This window comes from Triturus cristatus, chromosome 8 (genome assembly GCF_964204655.1).
Source record: "Triturus cristatus chromosome 8, aTriCri1.1, whole genome shotgun sequence".
Lineage (NCBI taxonomy): Eukaryota > Metazoa > Chordata > Amphibia > Caudata > Salamandridae > Triturus > Triturus cristatus.
The window spans coordinates 81151562-81179469 of record NC_140591.1 but is presented as its reverse complement, the minus strand read 5'-3'; the positions used below and the strand labels follow the sequence as shown (position 1 = coordinate 81179469).

Genomic DNA, 27908 nt, shown 5'->3' with positions numbered 1-27908 from the left:
TACAGGACCCTGGGTGTGAAAAATTAATAAAATCTTTTACCAAAAAAAAAATGTGCGTTTGTGCTGCTTACACTCTTTTTTGGCTCTCATCAGTGCTTCATTAAACCATGGCGCCGATGCTTTATGTCTCCTGGAGTTCCTAGTGCTCCATGGTGCTATCTCATCTAAAGCATCCGTTATCCATGTCTCAAGTTGGCTATTGGCTAAGTTTAAATCTTTTTCTGATATAAGGTTGTTTTTCATCAATGCCTGTGAGAACGAATTGGGATTAAATCTAGTCCATTTCCTACTCGTGACTTTCTGTACCGGTTTCCTGCCATCTGTCTGTGAGAGGGCACGGTAAAAGGGACTAAGTGATGGTCTGACCAGGGGATTGGCATGGTATCCCCAGCTCAGTCTCCATCGAGTTGGAAAAGAGGGTCTAAAATATGCCCCCCTTGCTGCGTTGACGTTTCCACTTTTTGCGCTAAGTTCAGTGTCATAAGGTCCTTGCACATGGATTGCCCTTTCAGGTTCTGCTTATTATCAAAATGTATGTTCAAGTCGCCCGGGATAAAGACATTTTTATACCGGAGGGCTGGGTGGACTACTTTCTCCTCCAGACTCGCCATAAATTGGGCTGCTGGACCTGGTGGGTGGTAGATTAGAAAACCCGCTATGGTATTATCTTCTGAAAGTGTAAATAGGAACGCCTTAGAGTTTTCTAAATTTGCTTCCTTAACGTTGCACTTAATTTAGGATTTATAAATGATTGCTATTCTTCAGGACCTAGTGTTCTCTAATGTTGTACCTAGTTCCACTCCTATAGCTGGTCTACTAAAACCAACTGTGATACAGTGCTGCAATCGCACAATAATACTCACGTGCTTTCCAAATGTATACCACCTGGTAAACCTACTGCGATTATTTTATCACTGTTAAAGCATAGGCTCCATGGTTCACCCGGCAGGAAGTTCTGCTTTTAGTCACACACTCGTCAAAGCCTGAACTTCTCTTGATTACCTACAAGTTGATCCACTCGGGAACAAGATGCGGAATAGCATACAGTCCGCAGAGAAGTGTCTGAGATTGGAGACAAGGTAGACACCCTAGAAAACCACGAAAAGTCTCGGTTTGAGGAAATTGAACAGCTTCAGCAAGAAATTGTACGTCTTATGGAGCAGCAAATTGACCTACAGGCACACACTGAGGACCTTGAAAATAGGTTGCGACGCAACAACATAATGATCAGGGTGGCTCCCAGTGCTGAGGAGAGGCGGTCAATATCCGAGAATATGTGATGGCCCTCTTCACCCAGATCCTCGCGGACATGCAGGCCACAGATGCCTGCCTAGATAGGGTGCATAGGGTGGGCTTTGAACGATCTACGAATTCACCAGACCCGGACATATTGACTTACGTGCATAACTTTTTCCTGAAGGAGCGTATTCTAAACACAGCCAGAAACACAAACCCGAAACTGTTTCGTGGCCATCCGCAGCAATTATTTCAGATTCTCTCCACTATAACGCTCCAGTAAAAGCCAGGAGTTTCGTCCCGTAACAACCTTCGTCTGCGACAAAAACATCTTGTATTCCTGTGGTCACCCCTTCCAACTTGTCTTCTCGTGGGAGAGGAAACTTCATCAACTCCACTCTTTTACAGAAGCTTGTAACCTGTTGAAGATCAAGGGATCTGATGGCTCTGATCCTCAAATGTCCACAACAGCGCAAAATCCCCACAGACGCTCCCAGTGGGCTCATGAAATCAGACCCTGCCACAATAGCCCACGAGTGGAGAGCAGTGCTGGAGTGGATGGCTGAGGATCCAGTGTCTCAGGACAAGTCTTAAAACATAAGGATAGTAACTATGTTTCTCACTCTGGGCATTGAAGGCTCAGGCAAGGTCTGGAGAGGGGAGGGGGAGGGGGACCTGTTCTACTAAGACCAGCCAGCCATAGACCCAAACTCTCTCCCTTTCTCTGGACTGGCATTGTTATCTACTGGTGCCTTTCCTTTCCCATGGACATTGACTGTGTTTCTTCTTTACCGTGTTAATTCTGTTATGTTTGATTTTGGGGTTGTTTCGAGGGTACCCATGCACACAGCTTGCACGCTACACAATGAGATAATTCCACACCTGGTCCCCCTCACCTACATGGCTCGCGCCACATGCAGCAGCAGGCCTGGTTTCCGGGACACTATGCGGATACACATGCACCTAACCGATGCCAGTTGGCTCCCTGAAAGTGTTCACTCTAAATGTGAAAGGGCTTAACAACCCTGTCAAGAGGCGTCCTCTCATATCTGGAGCATTTTCAGGCGGATATCTACCTCCTCCAGGAGACACACTTGACCCCAGGAGATTTGCACCAGCTGAAATCCAGAGCCTTTCAGCACCAATTCTTCTTCTCTACAGGCCTTAAAGTGGCTGGGGTAGCGATCTTGCTCTCACAAACCTTCCGGGGGAGAGTTGGGCCCAAATTAGCGGAGATCAGGGTTTGTCTTCTTGTGTATTGCGTACAGTTAGGCTGTTGTGGGTTCTCTTTACGCCCCGAATGAGGGACGAGAACAGTTCATACAGACAGCTATAGAAGAGTCTCTCACTACACAGGACCACCTTGTTTTAATTGGAGGCAACCTTAACCTCGTATTTCACAACTACTTCAACCACTCGGCCCACAGAGAGGGGGGATTGGGAGCACTTTTGGTGGAGGGTGTCGGTTGGATCTAAAGGTGGGCCTGAAAGACTTATGGAGGGAGCGTCACCCCTAAACCCAGGACTATACTTTTTACTGCACATAGGTCTTATGCCTGTCTCGATCACCTTCTAAGCTCCAGGGAATTACAGCAATTGGTCACCTCGGTGGAAATTGAACCCAGATTCCTTTCAGATCATATCTGTGGTTGGTGTCTGGGTGCATGTCCCACAGGCCAGGGCCCCCCCTAGACATTGGTGATTGAGGGCAACACTCCTCCAGCACCCAGGGGTTGTGAGCCAGATCAGAACAGCTATTACTGATTATTTTAGAATCGAATATATAACCCTGATATGGCTGCCTCAATGGTATGGGATGCCCTAAAGGCGGTCATCCGGTGCGAGGTCATGGCAATATCGGCCGCAGAGAACAAATGAAAGAGGGGCAAACGAGAGGTACTGCAGCGGCAGGTGCACGAACTAGAGCACATCCATCACTGCACGGGGCTCCAAGTGTGTGGCAACAGTTAGAGGACGCTAGGAAGTAGCTGGCGTGCTTAGATTTAGACAGAGCTGAGTCCTCCCTACTGCGGTTAAAACACTCCTTTTATGTGGGGGGAACAAGTGCAGGTGGTTGCTGGCAAATAAGCTCAGAGCAAGCTACAGGGAGTGGACTCTGATAAAAGACGAAGGGGTGCTTATTGAAGGGGATTGCCTGACCTAATCTTCTACCAAGATCTCTATTCTGAGCAGCATCTCCCCTCTGGCAAACCTGCCCATTACCTTTAGAACACATAACCCGCTTGACCGGGGAGCAGGGGGCGTCACTCGATTGCCCGATACTCATAGAGGAAGTCATTGCGTCATCTCCAAGCAGACGACTTTCAAGTTTCCAGGGCCCGATGGTTTCCCAGTGTATTTCTATAAGATCTTCTGCGCTGAGATAACTCCCATCCTTACAAGGCTTTTTAACTCCATCACTGCCCGGCCTCAGTTCTGCCTTCGATGCTAGAGGCCACTGTTGTCATCTCTAAGCCTGGTAAGGATAGTCGATGTTGTGCGAATTTCAGACCCATTTCATTGCTAAACATTGATGCCAAACTGTTCACTGGCATCTTAGCGGCCCGACTCAATACCTTTATGCAGGGGCTGGTGGCTCCGGACCAGATGGGCTTCCTTTCCTAGAGACAATGAGCTGACAATACTAAATGACTCATACACATTATCAACAAGACCAATGGAGTCAAACGTGACACAATGCTACTCTCGGTCGATGGGGGGGAATCCCGGTGTGGGGATTCCCCCCCACACTGCACCAGAGCCAAGCGGGAGCTTACCCCGCATTTGCGCTATTTTGAGAGCGCATCCGGTGCTCCTCTGAGCGGGAGCCCACCCTGCATTTATGTGCCTTGGAGCGGGTGCCCACCCCGCACTGGTGTTTGTTTGAGAGCAGGTGCCCACCCCGCCTCTGCGTGCTCTTTTGCAGCGGGAGCCCACCCCGCTTTAATGCGACTATAACGTGGGAGCCCACCCCGCATTGCCGAAGCATGATGGTGTGCACGAGAAGAGCGGGAGCCCACCCCGGTCTCCTGACAGTGAATTATGCGGCAGCTACCCCGCATGGATGATTTGTTGTGGCGGGAGCCCACCCCGCACTTTCAAATTTGCTCGAAGAAGCGGGCCGCCGCCGAGATGAGCAGCGGCCCGTAAGCCAGGCAAGAGCCACCTGACTGTGGACGGAGCCAAGGGAAGCCCAGGAAGTGTCCCGGCGATGCGAGAAGAGGTAGCGTCGTGACCAGGAAACCGGCAAACCTGCGCCGGTCTTCGCGGGGCTCCCGTGAGGAAAGGGAGAGCCCCGCGTGTGGTCTCAGAGTAGGAGCCTCCAGGGTTCCGGTGGCTGCAAGAGAGAGCGAGACCAATCTGAAGAGGCCCCGGGAACGCAGCCTATCGAGGCCCATTGTGGTGCCTGAGGCCCGGCGGTGAAGTTGAAGAGATGTCCCCGGAGCGACCCTATCGGGGCACATTGTCGGTGCCCGGAGATTGTCCTGCAGAGTCCCCCCAGAGAGCCCGGTGAGTGTGGCTCAGTTGTAACTCTGTTGGGGGGGAGGGGCACGTCGGGGCACATTGTCGGTGCCCGCCCTCCGTGGCCACTCTGAGGGCACGGTGAGTGTCCGCGTGGCTTTCACAGCTGCCTTGCCTGACAGTGGACAACTGTAACATTTGGGGGCACTTTTGGTTGTATAGAGTCACGGAGTGGGGCTCAGGTGGCACAGTAGTGGCAGTGCCTCTTTTTGTTTCTTAGCTGCACCGCAAGTATGGGCAGCTGCAACGTGGGCATATTCTTTGTGGTGGAGTCCCAGAGGGGCTCACAAGGCACAGTGGTGGCCGTGCCCTTTCCAGCTGCCCTGCGAGAGCGCAGGCAGCTGCAACGCTGGGGGCATTTTGTTTGGCATAAAGAGAAAGGCGTGAGATGCAGTCCTTGGCCCCAGCGCTTTGCGCACTTTGGCTTTTGCTGCTGTGGCTGCCAGGGGGCCCATTGCGAGGTCCCTCTTAGAGCCCTGACATTTCTGGACAGAGGGCATGTGAGCCCAGAGGAAGGCCAGTTGGCCTGGGGTCAGTTTAGAGTGTTGGTAGGGCGCAAGGCCCGATTGTGTTACCAATGCATAATGTGTTTATGCCCAGTTTTCAGGCCTACTATGTTTGCCTAACAGGTTCAGACAAGATGCAATGTTACCAGTCATGACTGGTTGTTTTACTGGAATGTGATGTGATGTATGTCCAGTGTTTAGACATAATGTGTTTAGGCCTAATGTGATGTTGCGTTATGTGATTTATGCTTGTGATGCCTATGACATAATGTGTTTATGTTTAGGATGTTTAGGCATACCGTGTTTATGCTGGTGATACCTAATGTGTAATGTGTTTATGCTTATGAGGTTATTACATAATGTGTTTATGCTGGTGAGGCCTAATGCGTAATATGTTTATGCTAATGAGGTTTGGGTCTAATGTGGTTATGCCTAATGTCATGCTATGATAGTTTAGGATGGTGTCTAATGCTAATGTGATAATGCTTAGGTCATTATGGTACCAGTAGTTACTGGTTGTGTTTTACATTTACTTACCTGTTCTGATGGTTCTGACCGTGGGCCGATTGGCCTGGTCCTGTATATAATCCCCTGTGAATATTGCCTAGTGCCAGTTGGCACAGTGTAAATGTGTGATTATGTTTCTAATGTGTTAATGAGAATACAAAGGCTATTTTCTGATATAACCTTGTGTGAAGTTACTTTTGTGGTGTGCCTAGTGTGTTGCTGCTGTGTGTGGGTGTTGCGCAAACGCTTTACACATTGCCTCTGGGATAAGCCTGACTGCTCGTGCCAAGCTACCAAGGGGGTGAACAGGGGTTATCTTCAGCGTGTAACTCCCTTTCCATGACTAGAGTGGTGGTTTCTGCCTGGCTTAGGCGCAAGCCCTAGCCAACCAGGAATCTCATTTCTAACTGCCACTTATTAGTACCTGACTGCCGTTAGACTCCATAGGCGGAACCCAGCCTGCAGTGATGAATGAAGGCGACACTGTGGGGCTAAAGTCACTCTTACTCACATTCTATGGGAATGTCCTAAGTTGAGCTCATTCTGGGATTCCGTGTCAAGTGATATCGACACCCATCTTCTGACTCAAATTCCCCCTACACCATCAGTAAAGCACTGGGCCGGCATACCAGATCATTCTGGCTCTGTGGGGCACAGAAACAACACCGACACACCTGGGGGGGCTTCACAACCTCTGGAACGTTCTAGGCATGGAAAAGTTAATACTTACCCTGTCAGCTCAAGATGACGCATATAGATCCCCATGGCAACCATGCATAGCCCTACTATCCCAGGAATTTCGGGAACTGACATGCCCCCACTACTTGTTATTAGGGGTGGGGGTGGGGGTGGGGGAAGGGGTGCAATTGTTAGTAAAATATCACACTTCCTGGCCGAAGTACAATTGCTGGCAATTTCAGTGCCCTGCTTAGCTATTTTTTCTTCTGTCTATGTGAATTGCTGTAACAATAAACACATGTAAACCATAAATCAGGCCTTTAGTCTTTATTATGAACTGCAGTGTCTATTCGGGTGTACATTTCCTGATTCTGGAATTTCTTTTCTGATGAGATTAGGCCTTTTTTGTCAATGAAAATTTGCTTACTTGCCTGCAAACCCTTGTTGACGGCTGTGAGGATATAGGTATATTATATAGTGTGGTTGTGTGACCTTGCCCTGTAATACACTTACCAACTCCTTAGGTCCAGTAGGTTTCGTTCATGAAACCCTCAGCTCAACCTTGGGTAGCTATGGTACTGAGCAGCAAGACTTACACAGAGGAGCTAGTGTAAACCATTTAAACCGACACAGCACTCAAGAAATCCAACTCCAATTTATAAAAATAGAATGCATTTTAACGAAAAAGATCCACCAATGGGTTCAGGATATATGGATTGTACAAGTAATAATAAATAATAGCATTTCTACTCAACCACGATCAAGCGGTGGGTAGAAGTACATGGGGCGACCAACTCCGGCAGGGAGCTAGTTAGGGGGACTAGCAAGGTCCTTGGAAACAATTACCTCCACAAAAGAAGCTGTCTACAAGCATTTCCCAGCACATTATCCTCGGTGCAATAGATTCTTATGAAGTGTTCCTGATGCAAAGGAAGAAGGATGCTCTGGATGCAGTACGGTCGATCGGGTCTTCCTGCAGGGATTCATTGTTCCATGAAGATGATGAGGGGGTCCTGGTTGCAGGGTTGACGTCCCACAAAGCCCTCTCTGTTCTGGCCGAAGTCCAGTCACCACTGGACGTTCAGTCATCCAGTGTTGTGTTCAAAGGCCAATCCTTCCTGGGTTGATAACTCTCTTTTTGAGTGTCTCAGCAGCCCTCCGACAGCACTCTCTGGTACTCGGGTGCATCTCTGTGCATCGGGTCTTGTTCCTTGTTGCCGCATGGCGGTGGTGGTAGAGGCTTGAAGACTTTGTGCTACCAACTTGCCCCAGAAGGCTTCTTCTGCTGTTTTGTCCCTGTGCTGCGAACAGGAGGCCAGTCAGTTGGGTCGTCGACTCTAGACATGGCTTCTCCTTTGAGCAGGACACGGCAGGTACAGTACTTTTCTTCACTAGCCAGCAGGTGCAGTCCTCTTCAGCGCAGCCTCTCTTTGCTGATGCCTCAGTGCAGCAAGACAGTCTTCCTTTGGCTTTTCTTTCAGTTGGTTGAGATCTGAGCTCTGGGTGCCAGGGATACCCCGTTTTCTTCAGAAATGGCCCTAAGGGTAGGATGCAGTTGGTAGCCAATAAGTTACCAGGTTCCCTTCCTCCTTAGGACCACTTCCTCGGAAGTGTGGGATCTGGCTATCCCAGGACGCACCATTCTACCAACTCCCAACATGGCGAGGCCCCTCTCTTGACACTCAGAGCTCTTAAGCCCACTCCTAGAGGTATGGCTATCAAGAGGTTGCACGCCCATGGAAAAACCAGTTTGAGAACTGGCTTCTCCTCTTCTGTCATTAGTGCCAGCCTGTCTTCCTAAACAATAGAGCAGGCCCTCTCCCAAGTGTTACCTATTTTCCCTTCAAAGGCGGCTTCTCCTTTCAAGCTCACCTTTTAGGCTAACATACTTGTGGCATCCTACAGGAGGGAGGTACTACCTCTTTTCCATGCACGCCCCTATTGTGTCCTTTCCTGGGAGTAATTAGCATGTCTCCCCAGAAGGGCAGAAAACTGTGTGCAGGACAAACACAGTGTCCATCAGTAAACGGGCCACTTCTACCTTAGGCAACTGAAGTGGTAACTTCCAAAGTTGCAATTTGCCCACCATTATATCGAATTTAATGCACTGATTATTTTGATACCAAACAGTTCCATCCTTAGTAGTCATATTCAGAATTTAGCTTGGCTGGGGTGCCAGCCTGTAACTCTGTACTTGCCAATGTGGCTAATAGCCTTTACACAGTCAAAACAACAACTAGGGTTTTTACTGCTGGAATATGTAAAAGTACAGGTTCCACTTTTTAACATACAGCACCCTGCATTAGGGCTCATTAGCCACAGAGGTGACTTACATATATTAACAAGCATTGGTAAATGCATTAGGTTTCACCTATTTATTTATTTGAAAAGTTTTATATAGCGCTGGCTAGACATGGATGTATCGGAGCGCTTCACATGAGATAGGACATTGCATTAGAACATTGTTACATAGTTACATCAGTTACAGTTACAGTTACCAGTAAATGCTTAAGAAAAACATGAGCTAACACAATAATACAATAAATTAGCGCATAGCATATCCAAGACACACGTCATATGGGGAATGGAAGGTAGTGGGGGAAAAGTAAACATGGGAAAGGAAAGCAGACAGAGTCAGATGGATTTGAAGGGGGAAAGTACTCCAGGGGGAATAAAGCAGTCAAAGTAGTCAAAGAGAGGACAGATAAAACCATGAAGAACCGTGAAAAACAATGTCCGGCTGGGTAGTTGACGACCGATGGGGTGACCCAGAGCCAGACTCCGCTATAGCTGCATAGGACAGCTCCACCGGGCAGTGGCCAAAGGTACTCGGGCTCTGCGGTGAGTACAAACAGTTTTAGTTTCAGCCCGTGGGGCATCATCGAAGGTGCACATGCATCAACAAATCCAATAGCGATTCCTTAATAGCGATAAATAAGGAATCGTTATTAAGGACTCGCTTTTCAGAATGCATCAACAGTTTCGGCAAAAATTAGCGATTCCTTAAAAATCGCTAATATTTACCGATTCAACAATAGCGAGTATAGCAAACACCGAATTAGCTAATAGCGATATCGGTATTACCGAAATCGCTAATACCGATTCCAGTAATAGCGAAATCGGTATTAGCGAAATCGGTAATAGCGATTTCGCAAAAAACGGGTCACTCTGGGAACGGTCTAATGACATCACAACCAGGAAGTACAGCAGTCCCACCCTCATTCACTCGGCAGAGGAGCAAACAGGAGCAGGAACTGGAGACAGCCTGAGCCGAGTGAATCACCACTGACAGGACTACCACCCTACCCAACCAGGATGGAGAAAGATGCACCAGCCAGCGCAGAATCTGCGAGAAAGAGAAAGCGCAAGTTCTCCGAACGGGAACTGGAGCACCTGATCGAGGGGGTGAGCAGCAAACACGTCGCATATGGCTGCGCATCAGAGAGAGGGTCAATGTGGTAGGAGTGACACCCCGCAGCATCGACGATTTAAAAAAGAGGTGGTACGACCTCAGGAAGCGGGCCAAGGAGAGGATCGCTGAAAGGCTCCGGGAGGCATCTAGAACAGGAGGGGGACTATCAACAGTGCCAGAAAACACTGCCCTGGAGGAGCTGGTAGAAGGGACCATCGAGCCAGAGGCCGTCGTGGGAGTCACACAGATGGACACCTCCGGCACAGCCACAAGTGCCCAAGGTAAGATGCATGGCTGTGCCCATACTCAGCATTGCGTACAACCATTCCCAAACCCCCAGCACGATCACAGTGTGCATGCAGAATTGCCCCACACATCTTCACTCATAACAATAGTGCATCATGGGAGTCGTAGTCATGTCAGGCCGGTGTGCATGTACAGGAAGAAAAAATATACTTTTGTCAAAACATCTGTAGAAGCTAGAAATAGACTTTAATTCAGTGAATCATAGAAGGACATGTATGTAGGAAAATACACCTTAGTAGTAACAATCCCACTAACCATGCACTGTTTCACACACAGATGCATCTCCTGGCGATTCCGACGACAGCGGCCGGCTAATCATATCAGAGACACCAGCCGATTCTGACGTCGATACTCAGGCAGAGCCGCATTCACCACCTCCACCACCACCACCACCACCTCCTGCTGATGCGCCAACTGCAACGAGACAACGGAGACGCAGGTCACAAGTCCCACCCATGCAGGTGATGGATGCATGTCAGACACCTGCAACACCATCGGGCCAAAGTCCAACATTCGTCCCACCGCCTGCAGCACCACCAGCACGTGTCCGACTCCCACTGCGCCGCAGGTCTCTGCGCAGTACACCAACTGTAGGCGAAGATGCAAGCTCCCAAAATGGTGGCATTGAAGAACAGATGCTGCGTGTCCAGCGCCTGCAGGGGAGACACATGGCTACCATCAGCAGTCACATAGCGTGCCTAGCAAAAGAAATGCGCACCCTGACTGCGGCAGTGAGGGACATGACCACTGTGGTGGGGGAGGACATCCAGGAACTCACCCGTGCCATGAGAGCAGGGCATGACAGCGAGAGAAGGAGACACCGGCAGAACTTGCTCCGGTCCGCAGCCTCTACGAAGGCCATCACTAGGCTGTGCAACAGCACAGCTGTTTTATCACGCCGCTCGGTGTCACTGCAGGTGGACCTGGGCCATTATTGCGGTGATGTTGCCAAGGCCCTAGGCCAGGTGACCGCTGCAGTGGAACACCTGCAGAGCGGTACTTTCAGTGCTAGCGCATTGGGAGGGGAGGACGGCAGTGAGGCTGCCTCAAGTGTGAGCAGTGTTTCCGTGGCGGAGGCCAGCACCAGGAGGCGCAGTTCGCGCTGCTCCACTGCCACAGGCCACAGGGGCAGGCCGTGGTGAGGTAGAGGAGACACCTGAAAGGAGGCTGGGCGTTCGTGGCAAGCGCCACTATACAAACTGAAAGCCATCCATGACCATGGTGGGGTAACCAGGGTCCTCTCCTATTTGACACTTGCACACCCGTGACTACAACGGGCATGTTTTGTTACACTTGTTTTGGGGAGCTCTTATTTTCTATCATGTGTGCCCGCACATACCTCAGTGCTCCTGTGCATTAAACAGTAGCACCACAAATGCAATCGTCATGGTTCATTCTTATCTGGATCAGAAATGATGTTGCGTGATGTATGTCCGCCTCCTTTGCCCCTCAGCTGTGTTAGGGATGTGTGCCTGTCGGTGTTGTGCGGGTGGTTGGTCATCCCGGTAGTCGTCATTCCTGTCCACCTCTATGGGTATCCCCTTCTTGTTGCGATGTCGTGCAGCATGGCACATATAGCTACAATCCTGCAGCAGGTGTCAGGTTTGTATTGCATGGCACCGCCAGTCTTATGTAAGATTCTAAAGCGACTCTTCAGAATCCCAAAGGTCCTCTCTATTACATTCCTGGTGCTTATGTGGGCCGCGTTGTATTGTTGCTCCTGTGGTGTTGCTGGATTGATGTAGGGGGTGAGTATATATTCCCGCAGGGCGCATGCACTGTCACCTGAAAGATGGAAGCAAAGGCTTAGCAACCAAGCAGGAGTCCCTCTCCAAATTCTCCGTTGAGTAGGCGCCTGTGGATGCCACTGTGCCTGAATATGTAGGAGTCGTGTGTGCTCCCCGGAAATTGTGCCACTAGGTCCGTGATGATGTGCTTGGCATCGCACACAACCTGCACGTTGATTGAGTGGTATGACTTCCGGTTACGGAACATGTACTCATTGGCAGAGGGTGGACAGATGGGGACATGCGTGCAGTCGATGCATCCAATGACATGGGGGAAATGGGCCACCTGGTAGAATGCCTGTTTGTTGCGGTCCAACTGCTGTGGGGTTATGGGGAAGCTGATGTGGGTGTGTATCATTGTCAGCATGGCATCAATGAATTTGTGGAAGAAGCGTGAGAGTGCGCTTTGCGATACGCTTCCGGCTACGGCGATGACCCCCTGGAAACTTCCTGAGGCCAGTAGGTGCAGGCTGCATAGGACCTGGAAGTGCGCAGGAATTGCATTGGTCCGATGTGTCTGGTGCTGCAGTAGTGGTTCGAGGTCTGCAATTAGGCGCATGATCATGGCACGATTCAGTCGATACTTGTCGTACACCTCATCCTCATTCTGTCCTAGCAATGTGATACGCACTCTGAAGACTCTCTCCTGGACCCTTCTCCTGCGCTGTCCTGCTGCATTGATTCGCATCCTCCTTGCTAGCACGTAGAGGGCTGCCATTTTGTGCAAGCCAACAGGGTCTCCAGGGCCAATTTGAAGGGCTTACTGATTGGTACCATCTGTGGCACATGTATTTTTTTTTTCTGCTTTTTTTATTTTTTTGTAACTTTACCTCCAGGTTCTGATTCCCCTTAATCTGCTCATGCTAAATAGCAATTTTTGGGATTTTCGGTATTTGCGATTTTTGATGCATTGAGTAGCGATTCGTTATTAGCCATTGGCACTTGCCGGTAGCTATTAGTGATTTCGGTGATAGCGAGTTCGGTATTTAGCGATTATTTATTTTAGCGGGTTGGTTATTAGCGATTCTTTATTTTTCCGGGTAATTATTTTGCGATTCTTTATTTTGTCCCGATTAGTGTTGCTGCATTGGGATTCGGTTTTTGACACTCGCTAACGGCTGATTTTACCGATTCGGTATTTTACCGACTGGATTTTTCCTTGATGCATGTGCCAGATAGTTCCTTAGAAGGCATCAGTCCCGGTGTTACCGGGCGGCACCGTCCGCCTCGTCCTCTATCTCATGTTGTGTTGTTTGCTGGAGAAAACAGAGGTCGGCGGCATCACGGTGCACTTCTTTCGGCAACGGGTGTGTTCTCAGCTCCCCAGGTGCCATCTTAGTATATTCATTGGCAGGGACGTCACGGCTCATTTCTGAGCGATGTATGTGATTAATAATAAGCTGTTTTTTGTTGTAAGTTGTTACTTGCTGAGTAGTTGTACAATAGAAGTAACAGCTAGTCTGTTAAAATGTTATGACTTGTTTATGAACAAAAGGCAATATATTCTGCTGTTACTAGTGGTATAGTGCGGGTAAGTAAAAGCAACATTTTTAGAAATAAAAGACTGAAATAATAGAATTAATTGATGTAAAGCTGATGATGATGCACTATTGAAGATGGGCTCTCACATGCACCATGCAGAATCACTGGCGATGCACAACTGAAGATGGGCAGTTTAATGCACCAGGCAGCATCACTGACGATATATAGCTAGTTGCACAAGGTAAGAACTTCTGAAGTTTGTCAGTGTTCTGTACCAGTTCTGCACCAGGCAGCATTATTATTGTGCACAGGTTACATCTCCAGGTAGTCACAATTGGGGTTCGGAAGTTCTGTATAGCAGAAAGCATGACTAAGGTTGCACAGCTCACGGGTCCTGGAAAGCACAACAGAGGGCTGGCACTGCCCTGCACCAGGAAGCATAACTAAGAGTGCACAGCTCACTGCTTCAACTGCACAACTGAGGAAGTCAATACACAAAGAGAGAAACTATATCTCAATGCACAAAGAAAGCAGGAATGGGGGTGAAGACAGGAAGTTTAAGTGCCTCGTTCGCTCCCAGCATCCCTCCCACTCCTCTTCCCCATCACAATCGGGACAGAGCTTTATGCACTGAAAAGGAATTTTTGGAATCACCAAACTCACAATCACGAATATCTTTGCCCCAAAGCATGTTGGATTTCCCTGCCAGCCCTAGACTGTGGAAGGGAAGCCAGGGAAAACAGATACAAAAAGATCTGAAGAAAGGGGGGGTGGGGAGACAAAAAAGCCAGCGATGAAGGGGCAAGGCAAAAATAGAACAAGCATTTGCAATGCAATAGGTTTCGCATTTAGTAGAGTTCCGAAACTGCGAGACCTATTGCATTGCAAATGCTTGTTTTTTGTAGTGATGGCTTAATATATATAATATATATATATATATATATATATATATATATATATATATATATATATATGCAGAAAATAATCCCCAACCGAATCTGATCAAGGAAAAAGCAAAACGCGTTCCCTGTTTGTCCATAGCCTGATGTAACCTACGCCATAAATGAGAAAACCCCCACGATGACGAGTGCTTTTTCCTTGATCAGATTCGGTTGGGGATTATTTTCTGCACATGTGTGGCGCTAGCGGTAGCACCTCTTTTAAAGCACCACCAGTGATCTGGTAGCACGCCAGCATTACCGCAATCTGGATTCTGAATATATATATATATATATATATATATATATATATATATATATATATATATAACAACGAGAGACCTCTGAGCCCAGAAGTCAAGTTGAACACGCACTCAAACGGAATCCTTCTCTTTTTTAAAGTTTGCTTTAATCCATATTCTTAAGCAACACAAAGTTATGGCCAACTCGTTTCGGTTCGCAACTCGAACCTTGGTCACGGGTAACAACTGGGCATGACCAGACATCATTTATTTTCATTATTGCAATTACTTCCTGTTACTAAGATTGCAAAGCATCCTGGTCATTGTAGTGCATTGATTTAACACATGTACAAGTTGTTAAGAATTCAAATAAAAATAAAATTCAAAACGAAGAACAAAGGGGGAAGGTGATCATTGATAATAACAATTATAACACTCTATCCCAATTAATGAATTTATAGTCTGAATTTGAAAATTCAAAAATCATGTGGAAGCTCAAACGCGTGACCGCCAAATTGCGGTGATTTGACAATGAATCAATTTTGCCACCCTCTAGTGGGTGTAATGTTAGCTGTCTAGACAAGATGGAACGAGGGGCGACAATCCATGCATTTAAACACCCTCATTTGTGTGTAAAACATCACGATACTTAGTGTGTCCCGTCCTGTGGATAATGATCTGAGCAGGCACTTGAACACAAAACTTAAGGCAATGAGGCTAAATAGGAAAAAGCATTAACAACCCTCTAGTGGGTGTTGGCGATGAAGCGCTTTGTTCATGCCTATGTTGCCTTGTTGACAGGCCATAACATGTTGGGGTTTGTCAATTCTAATAAGCCTAGTGTCAAGATAAAGGTGAACATAAGTGACTTTTTTTGACAGATCATACATCTTAATTATTTAAAGGCAAAGCTGATATACAAAAAATTCAAAAAATTATTATTCTCTGTGCTGAAGTTATAAGTGTACAAAAAGTTCCTCATCCTGGTTTAAACCATAGGGGGTCAAAGTTCTGAAAGAAACGATGTGCTTAGATTGCTTTTGACGAAGAAGTTTTTCACGATTGCCTCCTCGTTCTAGGTTTGGTACTTGTTCAATTGCGTAGAATCTAAGCAGTTCCCATTTGCTTTCATGCATTTTTTCCATGTGCTTGGCGATGGCATTAGAGCAATCCAAATTGACAGTGGCTCTAATGTGTTCTAAAATTCGTTTTTTTATTTCACAAATTGTGCTGCCTATGTATTTCAAATTACACGGGCATTCCACTATATACACCACGTATTTGCTTTTGCAGGAGATGTGTTGTTTGATTTTCCATTTAACACCTTTTCTGACTTCAACTACCTTTTTTGAAATTGCAATTTTACAGGCTTTGCAGTTTTTACATGGCCAGAAGCCTTTAATGTTCGACCATGATCTCTGTGGTTTTGACTTGAAGTGACTACGAGTTAATTTGTCACCCAGATTAGGTGCTCTCCTGTATGTAACGTTGGGATGGTCTCCAATAAGATCTGAAATGGTGGTGTCTAATTTCAGAATACCCCAATGTTTTTGGAGTATGTGGATCAGATCACTGGTTTCAGTGGAATAGGTGGTTATAAGACGAATTTTCGTGAAATCTTCTTTGTTGTCTCTTTGTTTGTTCTTTAGCAATTCAGTTTGATTTCTCAATTTTGCCTTCATTAGACTTTTCTTGATTATTTTACCCAGGTACTTTCTTTTTTCAAATCTGATTTTCACAAAAGGGTACCACAGGATTCATATATATATATATATATATATATATATATATATATATATATATATATATATATATATATATATATATATATATATATTACCTACTGGCGGTCGCCAGTAGGTAGTTATAGTTAGGACCCCTTTTCCATAGGAAATCCGCAACATTCTATTTTGAATAACTTTGGCGCCGGTCGACGAATCCTCGCGAATTTCTCAAAATAGGTGGGGCGCTACGCTCCGCTCCTACCCTGAAAGTCTCGGGGGGATTCGTCAAGCGGGGGCTGAGATAAAAGGGGGGTCCCAAAACGCGTTTTTCCCATGCATTTTTCCATAGGACCTTTAGACAGGGCTACAGCCCGAACGGCTGAACAGAATTACTAGAAATTTGGCAGAGAGGTAGTCCTCAGGTCAAGGAAGTGCCTTTTGTAGGTTTGGTGTAAATCTGTTCAGTAGATTCTGAGAAAATAGCCTTTAAATCAATATATATATCTGAGCCAGCTTACGGTACGCTTACCGTAAGCTTACTGTACGCGTACGGTGGCGTGCGCGATTCTGATTGGCTCTTAGATCTTAGTAAACATTCGAAACAGCCGAAACCAGAAAGCGGCGGCCACCATTTTCTCTCTCGCACTGAGAGCTAGGTTGTTAAATAAAACCAATAAACATATAAAGGGGCTGTTTAGACAGCTCCTACACACATAGCCGTGTTGAGGGAGTCCCCAAAGACCCCCCAAGGCCAAAAATGCAATTTTTATTTTTTCGCTAATTTCGCCGATTACGCTTACCGTACGCGTACGGTAAAAAATGTTTAAAAAAAAACACTATCCACACTCTCCCCACCCCCTGTGCTTTTGGTGGCCGCAGGCCACCAAATGCGCAGTGCTTAATGGAGGTGTGGAAAACCACAATATTTTAAACAAAAATAATAAAAGAAAAAATTAACAACACTCTCTCCACCCCGTGTGCAAATGGTGCCCGAAGGGCACCATTTGTGCATGGCTTATAAAAATTACGAAAAATTAAAATATTACCTTTCAAAACGAAGTGCATCATATGTCCTCCATGTGCGCACGGTGCGCGAAGAGCATCGTGCGTACATGGCCCATCTGCCCACCGTGCGTGCACGGCACTAACTGCGTAAAGTGGGCGCGCGGTGCGCGAAGCGCACCGCGTGCTTACTGTGCGCGCACGGTGCGCGAAGCGCACCGTGCGCGCACGGAACGAACTGCGTTAAGTCGGCGCGCACGCCACGAATGGCGTAAAGTAACTTAGCATTTAAAAAACCGTACAAATTCACTGAAAAAACCATAGGTTTCACACACGTTATAGTTAGGAATTAGCATTTAAAAAACCTTGCAAATTCACTGAAAAAACCATAGGTTTCACACATGTTATAGTTAGCGGAAATTTTACTGATAAAAAACCAGTGAAATTCCCCCGTTATAGTTAGTGTAGGCAACTATAACTCACGCGACCGCAATCTTCTGCTGATGACATATGTGTCTTTATGAAAAAAAAATATTTGAAATATATGTATAGCTAAAAATGTATGGAAGAATACATGGGCAAATAAGTGTCTAAATACAGTATTAGCATCAGCAGAGGATTGCGGTCGCGTGAGTTATAGTTGCCTACACTAACTATAACGGGGGAATTTCACTGGTTTTTTATCAGTAAAATTTCCGCTAACTATAACATGTGTGAAACCTATGGTTTTTTCAGTGTATATATACGTATACATATATATATATATATATATATATATATATATATATATATATATATATAGTCTATAGTCTAATTGGTTTGCTTGTGAGGATGTCGTCATGTCTGTATGTTTGATATTCTTTGGTGTGATATTTAGATGTCACCAAGGATAGACAGATAAAAAAGGCAGTAGAACAAATCCTAGTTCTTGGAAGCAACAAGCATTGCTGTTGGTCTACCAGAAGGTCGCAGTTGTTGTGGGTGTGGGGTTTGGAAGCACTAAAAACTAGTGAGTCGGCCAAGCCACATCACAACCTTTGTCTAGAAATGAAAACATGCCAACACACATCCACATCCTGAAAGCTACAACTGCCAAGCCTCCCCGATGTGTCCCACGTGTTGAGATCTGCAGGTCAACAGAAACGACCTCTGTGGTCAGTGACGTCAGCCTGCTTCAGCCCCCAGTTCTGTGAGGGGGGAGCGCAGCCGCCCCCGAAGCACCACTCGTTTTAACTCCTTTGTCACTGTTCCCAATTCGCAGAATTTGATGCCTTACACGGTTGTACCAGGAGCAGCCCTTCGGGGAAAGAAATCCAGCAGGTGGAGTGTGAAGAATGCTGTGTTTACTTTCAGAGGCAATTTCAGAGAAAACTTTGATTTCTGTGCGGTCCCAGTTTGCCGTGCAAAGTGCAAACTCTCTTTATAAACCCCTTATATACTTGATTAAGTACAGTTAATATTTGCATTAAAGATATTTTTTTACTTTTAAATTTATTAATATGGGCGTTTTATCACTTAGTTGACATATATTCGAATTGTGCCAAGTGTTTGGTTCTGGTTGTGCTCAGAGAAGCCTTGAGCTCAACTGCAGCTTCTGCACAGGGCTGAGGCTTAACTAAATGGTACCATTAGTGGAAGGAATCTTTAGGCCGTTCTAACTTACCTAATTTTGGCCTCGTGATGACAGTTTGTGCCCTCGGTCATGTTGGACCCCTATGTTTTTAACTTCTCCTTGGGTTTATCTGACAACGACATGGCTTTACTGGACCTCCTCTTGACGGTGGCAGTAAAAGTGATCTTGTTAGAATGGAAAGCGCTCTACAACGTTTCTTTTCACACATCGTAGGCAGGTACCACTTACCTTAGTGGCAGCACAAAATGTTTTCGGTATCTGTCAGGTGCAGTGAAAAAAGATTGGTCGGTGTGACAGGTCTCAGAAGCAGGCTGTACTGCGTTTTCAGAAATCAGACGGACTTAGGAGGGAAACAAGCCAGCGAGTGGTGCGCGTGCCACAGCGAGCGATCTGTTTTCAATTATCGCGCCCGTCTCTGGGCACGATAATTGAAAACAGATGTCGGCGAGCGGGTAATAGACACCAATAGGCCATTGGCGGAGGAACGCGACCGCCTTTGGCCTATTGCGTGCTGTCTTTCCAAAAAAGACGACCGCAAACGCCAATCCCGTGGACCAAACGGAATCGCACACGCACAAGCGTATGCAATTCCAGGGTCCGTTTTGGAACCCTCCACAAAAGGGCTCACGCCTGCTCGAGCAGTGCTGCGCACTGCATCGCTAGGGGCGAGCCCTAAAAACTAACAAGCTAACCACCAAGCAGCTATTTGTAATAGGCTGTGGAAAACAATGTACGGGGGTCAGATTCAATTTAGAAAACGTTCCAGAAACTAAGCAGAAACATACAAGCCAGCTAAACAAAGGCACACTGAGGGAAAATAAAGCTATGGTGCTGCCTGACGCAAACAAGCTATAGCAAATGAGTAGGGTAAACAAACAAACCAAGAGCACGCCAACTGTATCGAGAAGGGGAGGGGAGGGTTTTCCCGGCATCTAGGTCATGGCCCCTGGATTTATTTTTCTGCCCAACTCTGGCTATCAAGGTGCTCGGTAAACTCTCCCCGCCCACCAGTCAGAAGCAAGACCCCCACCTCTGAGCCAGCTAGCCTAACTCTTGGCAGCACCCGGTCCTTTTTGGTGAGCCACCCGTGTCAGCTCTGTGAGGGTAGTACCAGTGCTGAGTGCACGTGCAGCACAAGTCTCACTTTCAGGAACTGACTGGGACACGACGGAGTAAATCTGCCCACATGTGAGGAAATCCCCACCCGTGTCAGCTCTGTGAGGGTAGTACCAGTGCTGAGTGCACGTGCAGCACAAGTCTCACTTTCAGGAACTGACTGGGACACGACGGAGTAATTCTGCCCACATGTGAGGAAATCCCCACCCGTGTCAGCTCTGTGAGGGTAGTACCAGTGCTGAGTGCACGTGCAGCACAAGTCTCACTTTCCGGAACTGACTGGGACACGACGGAGTAATTCTGCCCACATGTGAGGAAATCCCCACCCGTGTCAGCTCTGTGAGGGTAGTACCAGTGCTGAGTGCACGTGCAGCACAAGTCTCACTTTCAGGAACTGACTGGGACACGACGGAGTAATTCTGCCCACATGTGAGGAAATCCAAGGCCAGCGGGCATGGAAGAGCCGGGTGTAGAAAGGAGCAGGCCCAGTGTGGCGACAGTAACATTGTAGGACTTGAGAGCTCAGGAAGAACCGCGTCTGCAGACATGCCAACTTTAACGAGTCAAACAGAAATCCCTTAAACTAATTAAAGACAGCGGATCGGATGGCAACAACTTTTGAACAGTAATGCCAGCACTTTAAAATTAAAAGAAGCACAGCGCAAGCGCTTTATAGGCAAAACCTTACAAAAAAATAGTTCCACCACAGTGGACGAAAACAGTACTTGGTCATCTGGAAACTGATATGAGAAGCACAGGAACAAGCACTGGTAAGTGCAGGAAACAGTATGCCACAGCCAATAGAAATGGAGGAAAACCAAGTGGCAAGCACAGGAACCAATAAAAAGCAAGGCAAGCAATGAGTTGGGGTATAAACCCCTTTTAAGATTAATATTAAATAAAGTAGATTTCACAAGCACAGAGCAATCGTTGTGCAGGCACAACCTAAAAAAGGAGGTTTGGGCTTTGCTATTAATTTAAATGGCAAGGTCAGATTAGCAGTTTTAAACTGCACTTCCAGTCTTGCAGGGGCAGTCTGGGAGACATGTTTTACCTAGTTGTACTCATGGGGGCACAACTAGTCCTAGGGTCCACATGAGACACCTTAACTTACGGACCCTAGCTGCCCCTGGTACCTTGTGCTAGAGATTTAAAAGGACGTCGGGTTATGCAAATTGGGTACATGCCAATTAAACATATTTCATTTTAAGGGTCAGAGCACATGCACATAGTCCTTTTTAGCAGAGCTCTGGCTATTTCAGACCCATTTTACCAGTAAAGTATCTAGCAGTCAAAATGTGGGCAAAAAGTGTGTGTGTGGGAGGTAACCTGCAAAAAGCCTGTTTCTTGCATTGTTGTTAGTGCGTGCTTTACAAATTATGTCACTCACTGTAGATACAGTCAGCTCTGAGCTAATTCTTCTGCAGCACCCACGTTTTGTGAGAGGTAAAGCATTGTCTCTGAAGCTTATTGCACAAGTTCGATGACACAAAATGTTTAACTTTCTGCACTGAAAATCCGTCTTTTAAAGGAAGAACAAGGTCTTGGCTATTACGCCCCTAAATGACATTTACTAGACAGTGATATCTAGAAGTTTGTCAACTATTTCAGAAAAGCTTTTGCTTGTATTTGGGTCTTTCCTTCTCCTACTGCAACTGCAGTTCTCAGCATGAAGGATTTCAGAAGGCCAGTTTCTGCTTTAAATGGGAATCCGGCCTATTGCAACGTAGTCCTATACATCATTCACAGCCTTCTGTCCAGGAAGTGGCTCACAGCTCTGCACTCTGTGGCTGCTTTCAGCTTTATACAGTATTCCACATCAAACAATAACATTTTATTTACTTATAAAAGGATAAAACAAACCTGCGAATGGTTAAATGCTGCTCCCATTTCTAACACTGCACACAGCTACATTGTCTGGTGCTATAGCAGAATCAATACAGTCGTTTGGTCATTGAGTTTTCATACACCTGATGACGTAATTTCATTTTTCCTTGTGCCTTTTGGCCTAAAAAAATACCGAAATGTTTGCAGAGCCCACTCCTTCCCTCCCCCACAATCAACTAGGATACTCAGTCGCCGTGCAGCTCTAATATGAACTGTAAGAAACTTCCCTCCTAAGAAAGTCACGTATAAACATGAATAAACCCTAGAAATGTATAAAAACAATGTGCATAGATGTTTCGAGCAAGTGCTGGGATCTGTGTGACGTGTGGGAATTTAACGGGGCTTATGGTAAATGGAAGCCATAGCAAGAAGGAGTGACTGAGTCTTGCCTATAACCAAATACCTTTGTTAGCCATTATGCAAGGGGCACACTCCAATTGCTCTCCTTGTGCCTCCATTTAGGGAGAAGTACAATAGTGGCTTTTTGAGGTCTGTAAGGATGGGTTGATTATCTCTGTCCGAAGTATGTGAGAAAAAAAAGGAGTATTGCACTAATTTGAGATTATTTTAAACTTTGATGCTGATCATTTTCATTGATCATTTCTATTTTTTGTGTTTTTTATTGCCAACCCCCCCAGAGAAAAGTTCCAGATTTTCCAGCCATGTTTAGTAACCTCCCCCATCATCCACGCTACAGTCTGTGTCTTGAACTAAAAAACCCTCCACCACAGTCCGTTGATCGACGATGGAGAGGCCATGCTGCACAATACCGGTTAGTGTAAATTTAGTGCTTAGCTGTGTTGATTTGTCTATCGGCGATTTAGGTAATGTTGATTACATAGATGAACCAATGGAAAAGCTTGGACTAAAATGTTTATGCATCCTTATGCATCAGTGGCATGTTCATTATATGCATTGCAACCAAAGACCTGATTCTCCTTTATTCGTGCATGGAAGTTGACTTGTTCATACAAATTGCTTCCTTTGCGGGTGCAAAACTATGTCTGAAATTTCCATTCACAAAAAGTGGCCGCAGATTGTGCACTGAATTTTTGCGAATGGAAAATGAATTTGCGCACCGACCAATGTAATAATAGATCAGTCCACAAAAATCTATATTGTAATGGGTTGCAGTTTGACCAACCTCATTGATGTTCATGAAGTATGTCGCAAATTGTGACTCAATGCAATTTGATGCCATCACAGGGATTCTGGCCTTCTGCGCTCAGTAAACCACTAGGTCTGTGATCCCATTTAAATAAAGCACCTTTAAAAAAAAAATTATAATTAACTGCAGCACGTTTTCCTGAACGGAAATGGGGCTGCATTTAAAAAAAAAAAATTACATTTTTTTTACGTTTGTTTATGAATTGGCTGTTGTGTCCCCTTAAATCCTTCCCTTTTGGGAACGTGTTTCCACCCTAAACCAGGAGTCAGTAACTTTTCAGTGTTTTAGCCACTGGATTTCAGGCGCAAAACATTGATACTTAACATAACAAATCTCTGTTTCGAAGGGACGCCCTAAACACGTCCATTCCAAAAAGCAATTTGTTCTGCATTTTTAAATCCTTTTTGCAATTTCGTAACCATTTGCCGAATCGCAAAATGGGTATTAGAAAATAACAAAAAGTAACTTTTGAGTCGCAATCCCTTGAATTGTGAGAATTTCAGGCCTGGTGACTGCAAAATGACTTTGTACATCTGGCCCTATATTTCAAATTAAGAAAAAAAAAATTTTCACTCCAAAAATGTATTTACTCACCTAAAGATGTTCATGTCTGTATATTTATGAGCATGGGTGGGGAGTGGGCATTCCATGGTGGGAATGATTTGCAAGTCCATAAACATTGATAAACGTACACGTGTCTGCATAGTCACAAAGCTCTCCAGCCCCTTGCCACCTTGGAAGATGTTAACGATGTGCTCCTATCAAAGGCAGAAGTAAAACCCTTACAAGGGTGCACAGGGAGGGAAACAAACAAAGCATTGGTGGGAGTGGATGGGAAAGGATTTTGCCACAGGGGAACATGTTTTCCCAATGCACAGCTGTTTAACAAGTACTGTTGTGCTTGTAGAATCTCATATGTATCGTGGCGATTGCCAATTCATAAAGGATTACCAGTAGTATGCCTGCACACATGTCACTGTCACATGTGTACAGACATGTTCTCAAGTGAAGCCTGGGAAATTAGTCTGAATACCAAAAAGAAAGACATTTAGATCCTGTAATAATTTACTAATTTCTTTGTGAATTAAACTCCGTGTATTTGGGTGTATGAAACCGCAGAAAAGTTTCAGACTTCATAGAAGAACTAGTGACCCATTTACAAAAGGGAAACTGTCCCAATTGGATTGGGGTACAGGCAATCATCCAGAAGACCAGTCCTGCTCCCCGCCATAAGTTCCCATTTAGGAACCTTTTTGTTTGTTTGTTTATTGTTTAAGAAATCAACGCTGGTTCCCTTAAAGAACAGCAGCTGCTCTAAAATAAAAAAAAAATGCCTCTGACTGGATATACGACATGCAACCTATTAGTACATAGGTTGCGTCACAAAATTACAGACTTGTTGTACAAAGTTAGTGCACAGTTTGCAACCCCTTTTTGCAGCCAGTCTCTCCGTACATGTAGTCCACTTTCATTATCTGCATGTTGTTCATGGAGGGCTTCTGGAGAATGAACAGTTCTAGCCAGCCCTCTCTAGGCTTAAATGTCATGTCTGAGAAATGTTACCAAAAAAAAGAAATTATGTTGGGAAAACTTTTATCTAGTGGGTTTCTTGCCCCTTCTGCACCGGAATCCAACTGAGAATTTGTTTTCTGACGATTCTTAAGACTTGACCGGTATTAAAAGGCGCTCTTGGCTTCTTTATGAGAAAAAATTGCTGTCAAAAACTATTACAGGGATTGCAAGGGTTCTCGTGGCCTTGGCTTCTGCAATGCTTTCATGCACCTCCACCATTCTGATTCCTTCAACCAGACATTTATGAGTGCACACTGATGCAAGTAGCTCCTAGTGCAAAGTCACACTTTCTCAGCACAGCCTCTTCTTGTACTAAACCACCAATTGATCCCAGAGATGGCGGTGGTGGTAACACACGAAGTGCTCTTACATTGGTACCAATTCATCACAGGCTTTGAGGACACTGGAGCAAATCAGACTTCTAAAGCCAAACCTCCCCATCCGGTAGGAAGAAAGAAAAGTCTCTAGTTAAATCCCTTTTTTCAGATGTTGAGCCAGTCTTACTTGAATGTCTCAGTCCAGCAGCATCATCAATGATGGTTTTTAGGTATTGACTGTTTAATAGATTGACATATCTGAATCAGACAACATCCCCGATAGCATTTCAAAACAGTCGTAAATAGTAATCACATGCATTCATTTAATATATTAGTGTATTTTTAATAACCCATTACTTTGATTGTGACTGGCTAAAATGTAGCCATTTAGTTGGTTGAACAATAAGCTCCTTTCATTCCTCTAGATGTTTTCGTAGTTCAGGTTTCTGCTCTGTTCTTTGTGAGGTAGCAACAGAAAATATTCCTAATTTGGACAACTCCAGCGCTCATCTACTGTTTTTTGCACATATCTCTTGGCATGACTGAGTTGGGTTAATTTGATGATTTTAATATATTTATAGCAACAGCCAACAGTTCCCATTTTTGCTTCATGCTTTGCGTTCAGCTGCGCTCTACTGAAACCATTCGTTCAGGATTTCACAGATCCATGAACGTTCCAATCTCCTTTGCAGTGTGCATGGGCCGTAACATTGTCGAAAATGGACTACATAATTTGTCCCCCTCTGATGAACTCTGAAGGAAGGGGTCCTGACCCACTTCTCCTCGCCTGAATGGTATGTTCAGCTTTGATGTGGATTTGAAATGGTGTCTCAGTCGGAAGGCGGAACATAGTCAGTTAGCAGACGTGTTTTTTTCCTGGTTTTTCCCCCGCTTTGTTTCAGATTGACTTAGACCAGGCACTGGTACAGCGAGTTACGACCTCACTTCCTCAAGAGATCTTGCCCCTGGGTCTGCCTGGGTATTCTTTATTCTTGCCCAGCGTTTTGAATGTTCCAGTGCCACTGTGAGCATCGCGGTGGGGGGTGCTTCTGTTTTGTTACCCGCAGTTGATAAGAATGAGTCTTTCTCCAGGTGTGCATACAGCTGGCGTTCGCTGTGTTTCGTGTTTTGTCAGCGTTGAAGGGACCAGGGAGGTGCTTTTCTGTTTTAGGCCAATGAGTCCTCAAGCCTTTAATCCAAGCTGCCTTCACTCCTCTAAATCTTGTAAATAGCTGGTTACCCAGTGCTTTGTTGTTTGATACTGGGCATGTGGGGGTTCAATTCCCTTGTGGCATACAATGGCTTTGTCTCCCTGGGGAGATTCCTCTTCTGAACGATCCTGGTCTGCACCCCTCTGAATGAGCACCACTGTTGATGGACATGGGCCCTTCATTTGTCCCCTGTCTTTCTCCACTAGTGTAGGAGTAGTTCCTGGCCATCACTAAGTGCTCATCTGACTCCAGGGGGTGATTCCTGCTTGTTGGGCGCTTGCCACTTCACTAGAACCTGGCTGTACAGGTCACCATGGACTAGTATGGGGCATCTTGTCTGCACCGTGTGTCCTCCTCCACTCCACTCTGCTCTGGGCCCCTTTTTTATTCATGACTTCATACGACCGTCTGTGCTGTCAATGGGTTGACACTAGCGGATCATGTCTGTCTGTGCCCCGGTTGATGGGTCCAAGACAGTGAGTTCAGCAGGTTGTGATTGGAAAACTGGGATCTCGCACTCACTCCACCGCCATCTTGGCCACTTCCACCCAACTGTTTTTAATGACACGTTTAGTTAATTAGGCAGCATATGTGAGTCATTTGGAAACAAATTGCAGCCATATTGGAATTTATTATACCTGACATGTTAAAAACAAGACCTTGTTCTCTGCTGTGGGCATGGTACACAATGTATGCTGCTTCTGTGCCACAATTTGGATCGGTTGCCTGAATGGCACTATGTTTTTTTGATATCTGATAATTTGATTGGAATTCAAGGTTAAGCGTTTCAGACAGCAGTGCCACCTGGCGCGCTGCTGGCAGAAACCTTAACAGTTCTTCCACCTCCTGAGTTGGCATGGGAAACAGGATGGTGAATGGGGCATTCACCAATCTCTAAAGAAGTCCCCAAGCCTTTATCTTTCTAAGGACAAAGAAATATGTGAGCTTTATTTTAGCCTCACCTGTTTTTTAAAGCAGTTAGAAAGTGGGTTAAATTCTGTTGAAAGCAGTAAATGAAAACTGTGAAGTTACTAATTATTATTAAGTTATCCAAACGTATTAAACAAAAGGATTAAGATTGTTTTAGCAATAAGCTTCTGTACATTTTGATGAGCAGCTCCTTTTAGCTCCTCTGTGCACACTGGGTCTTAATTGGGTGCTGGTATTGTGATTTTGCTTTTACAGAAGACATATTTTGAGCATAAGTAGCTGAACAGCGATTTGAAGTCGGTTTAAATGGCAATTGAGTGAATGTACATTACGCTTTATAAAATGCAATGTTAAAACCAAAAAAGCACTTTGTTACACAAATTTATTGTAACTAATTTCTTTTTACATCTGTAGATCTCAAGGTTGTTCCCCAGATGTAACTGGACGGTACCGTTACAAATATTTTGAACGGTAGGTGTATGAAAAGTGGCCGGCATGTAAAATTGGCCGCAGGAACAGTTATTTTGTTTATTTACTTTTTTGTTTTCTGTATACTCCTGAATATTCTGGATTTGGGAATAAGGAGCGTTACCATGGTTAGAATGTGTTCTTGCTACCAGAGGTATGGAGTACAGATGTGACCTTTCAATAAGAGCCAGTCTAGGGCGAGACCATGACTTGTGTATGATGTGTGTACCAGAAAGCTTTCCATACGTTGACACACAGTAGGTG

At 45.6% G+C, this 27908-nt stretch overlaps 1 protein-coding gene across 2 annotated transcripts in view; it reads left to right on the top strand.

Annotated features, from left to right (window-relative positions):
• Window positions 1-27908, top strand: part of CFAP91 (cilia and flagella associated protein 91) — a 587002-nt gene that overhangs the window by 147147 nt on the left and 411947 nt on the right. For both annotated transcript variants that reach the window (XM_085621057.1, XM_085621056.1), the window contains exons 3-4: window positions 22617-22750; window positions 27591-27647. In XM_085621057.1, the coding sequence (XP_085477183.1) occupies window positions 22617-22750; window positions 27591-27647 (191 nt within the window). The remainder of the gene's footprint in view (window positions 1-22616; window positions 22751-27590; window positions 27648-27908) is intronic.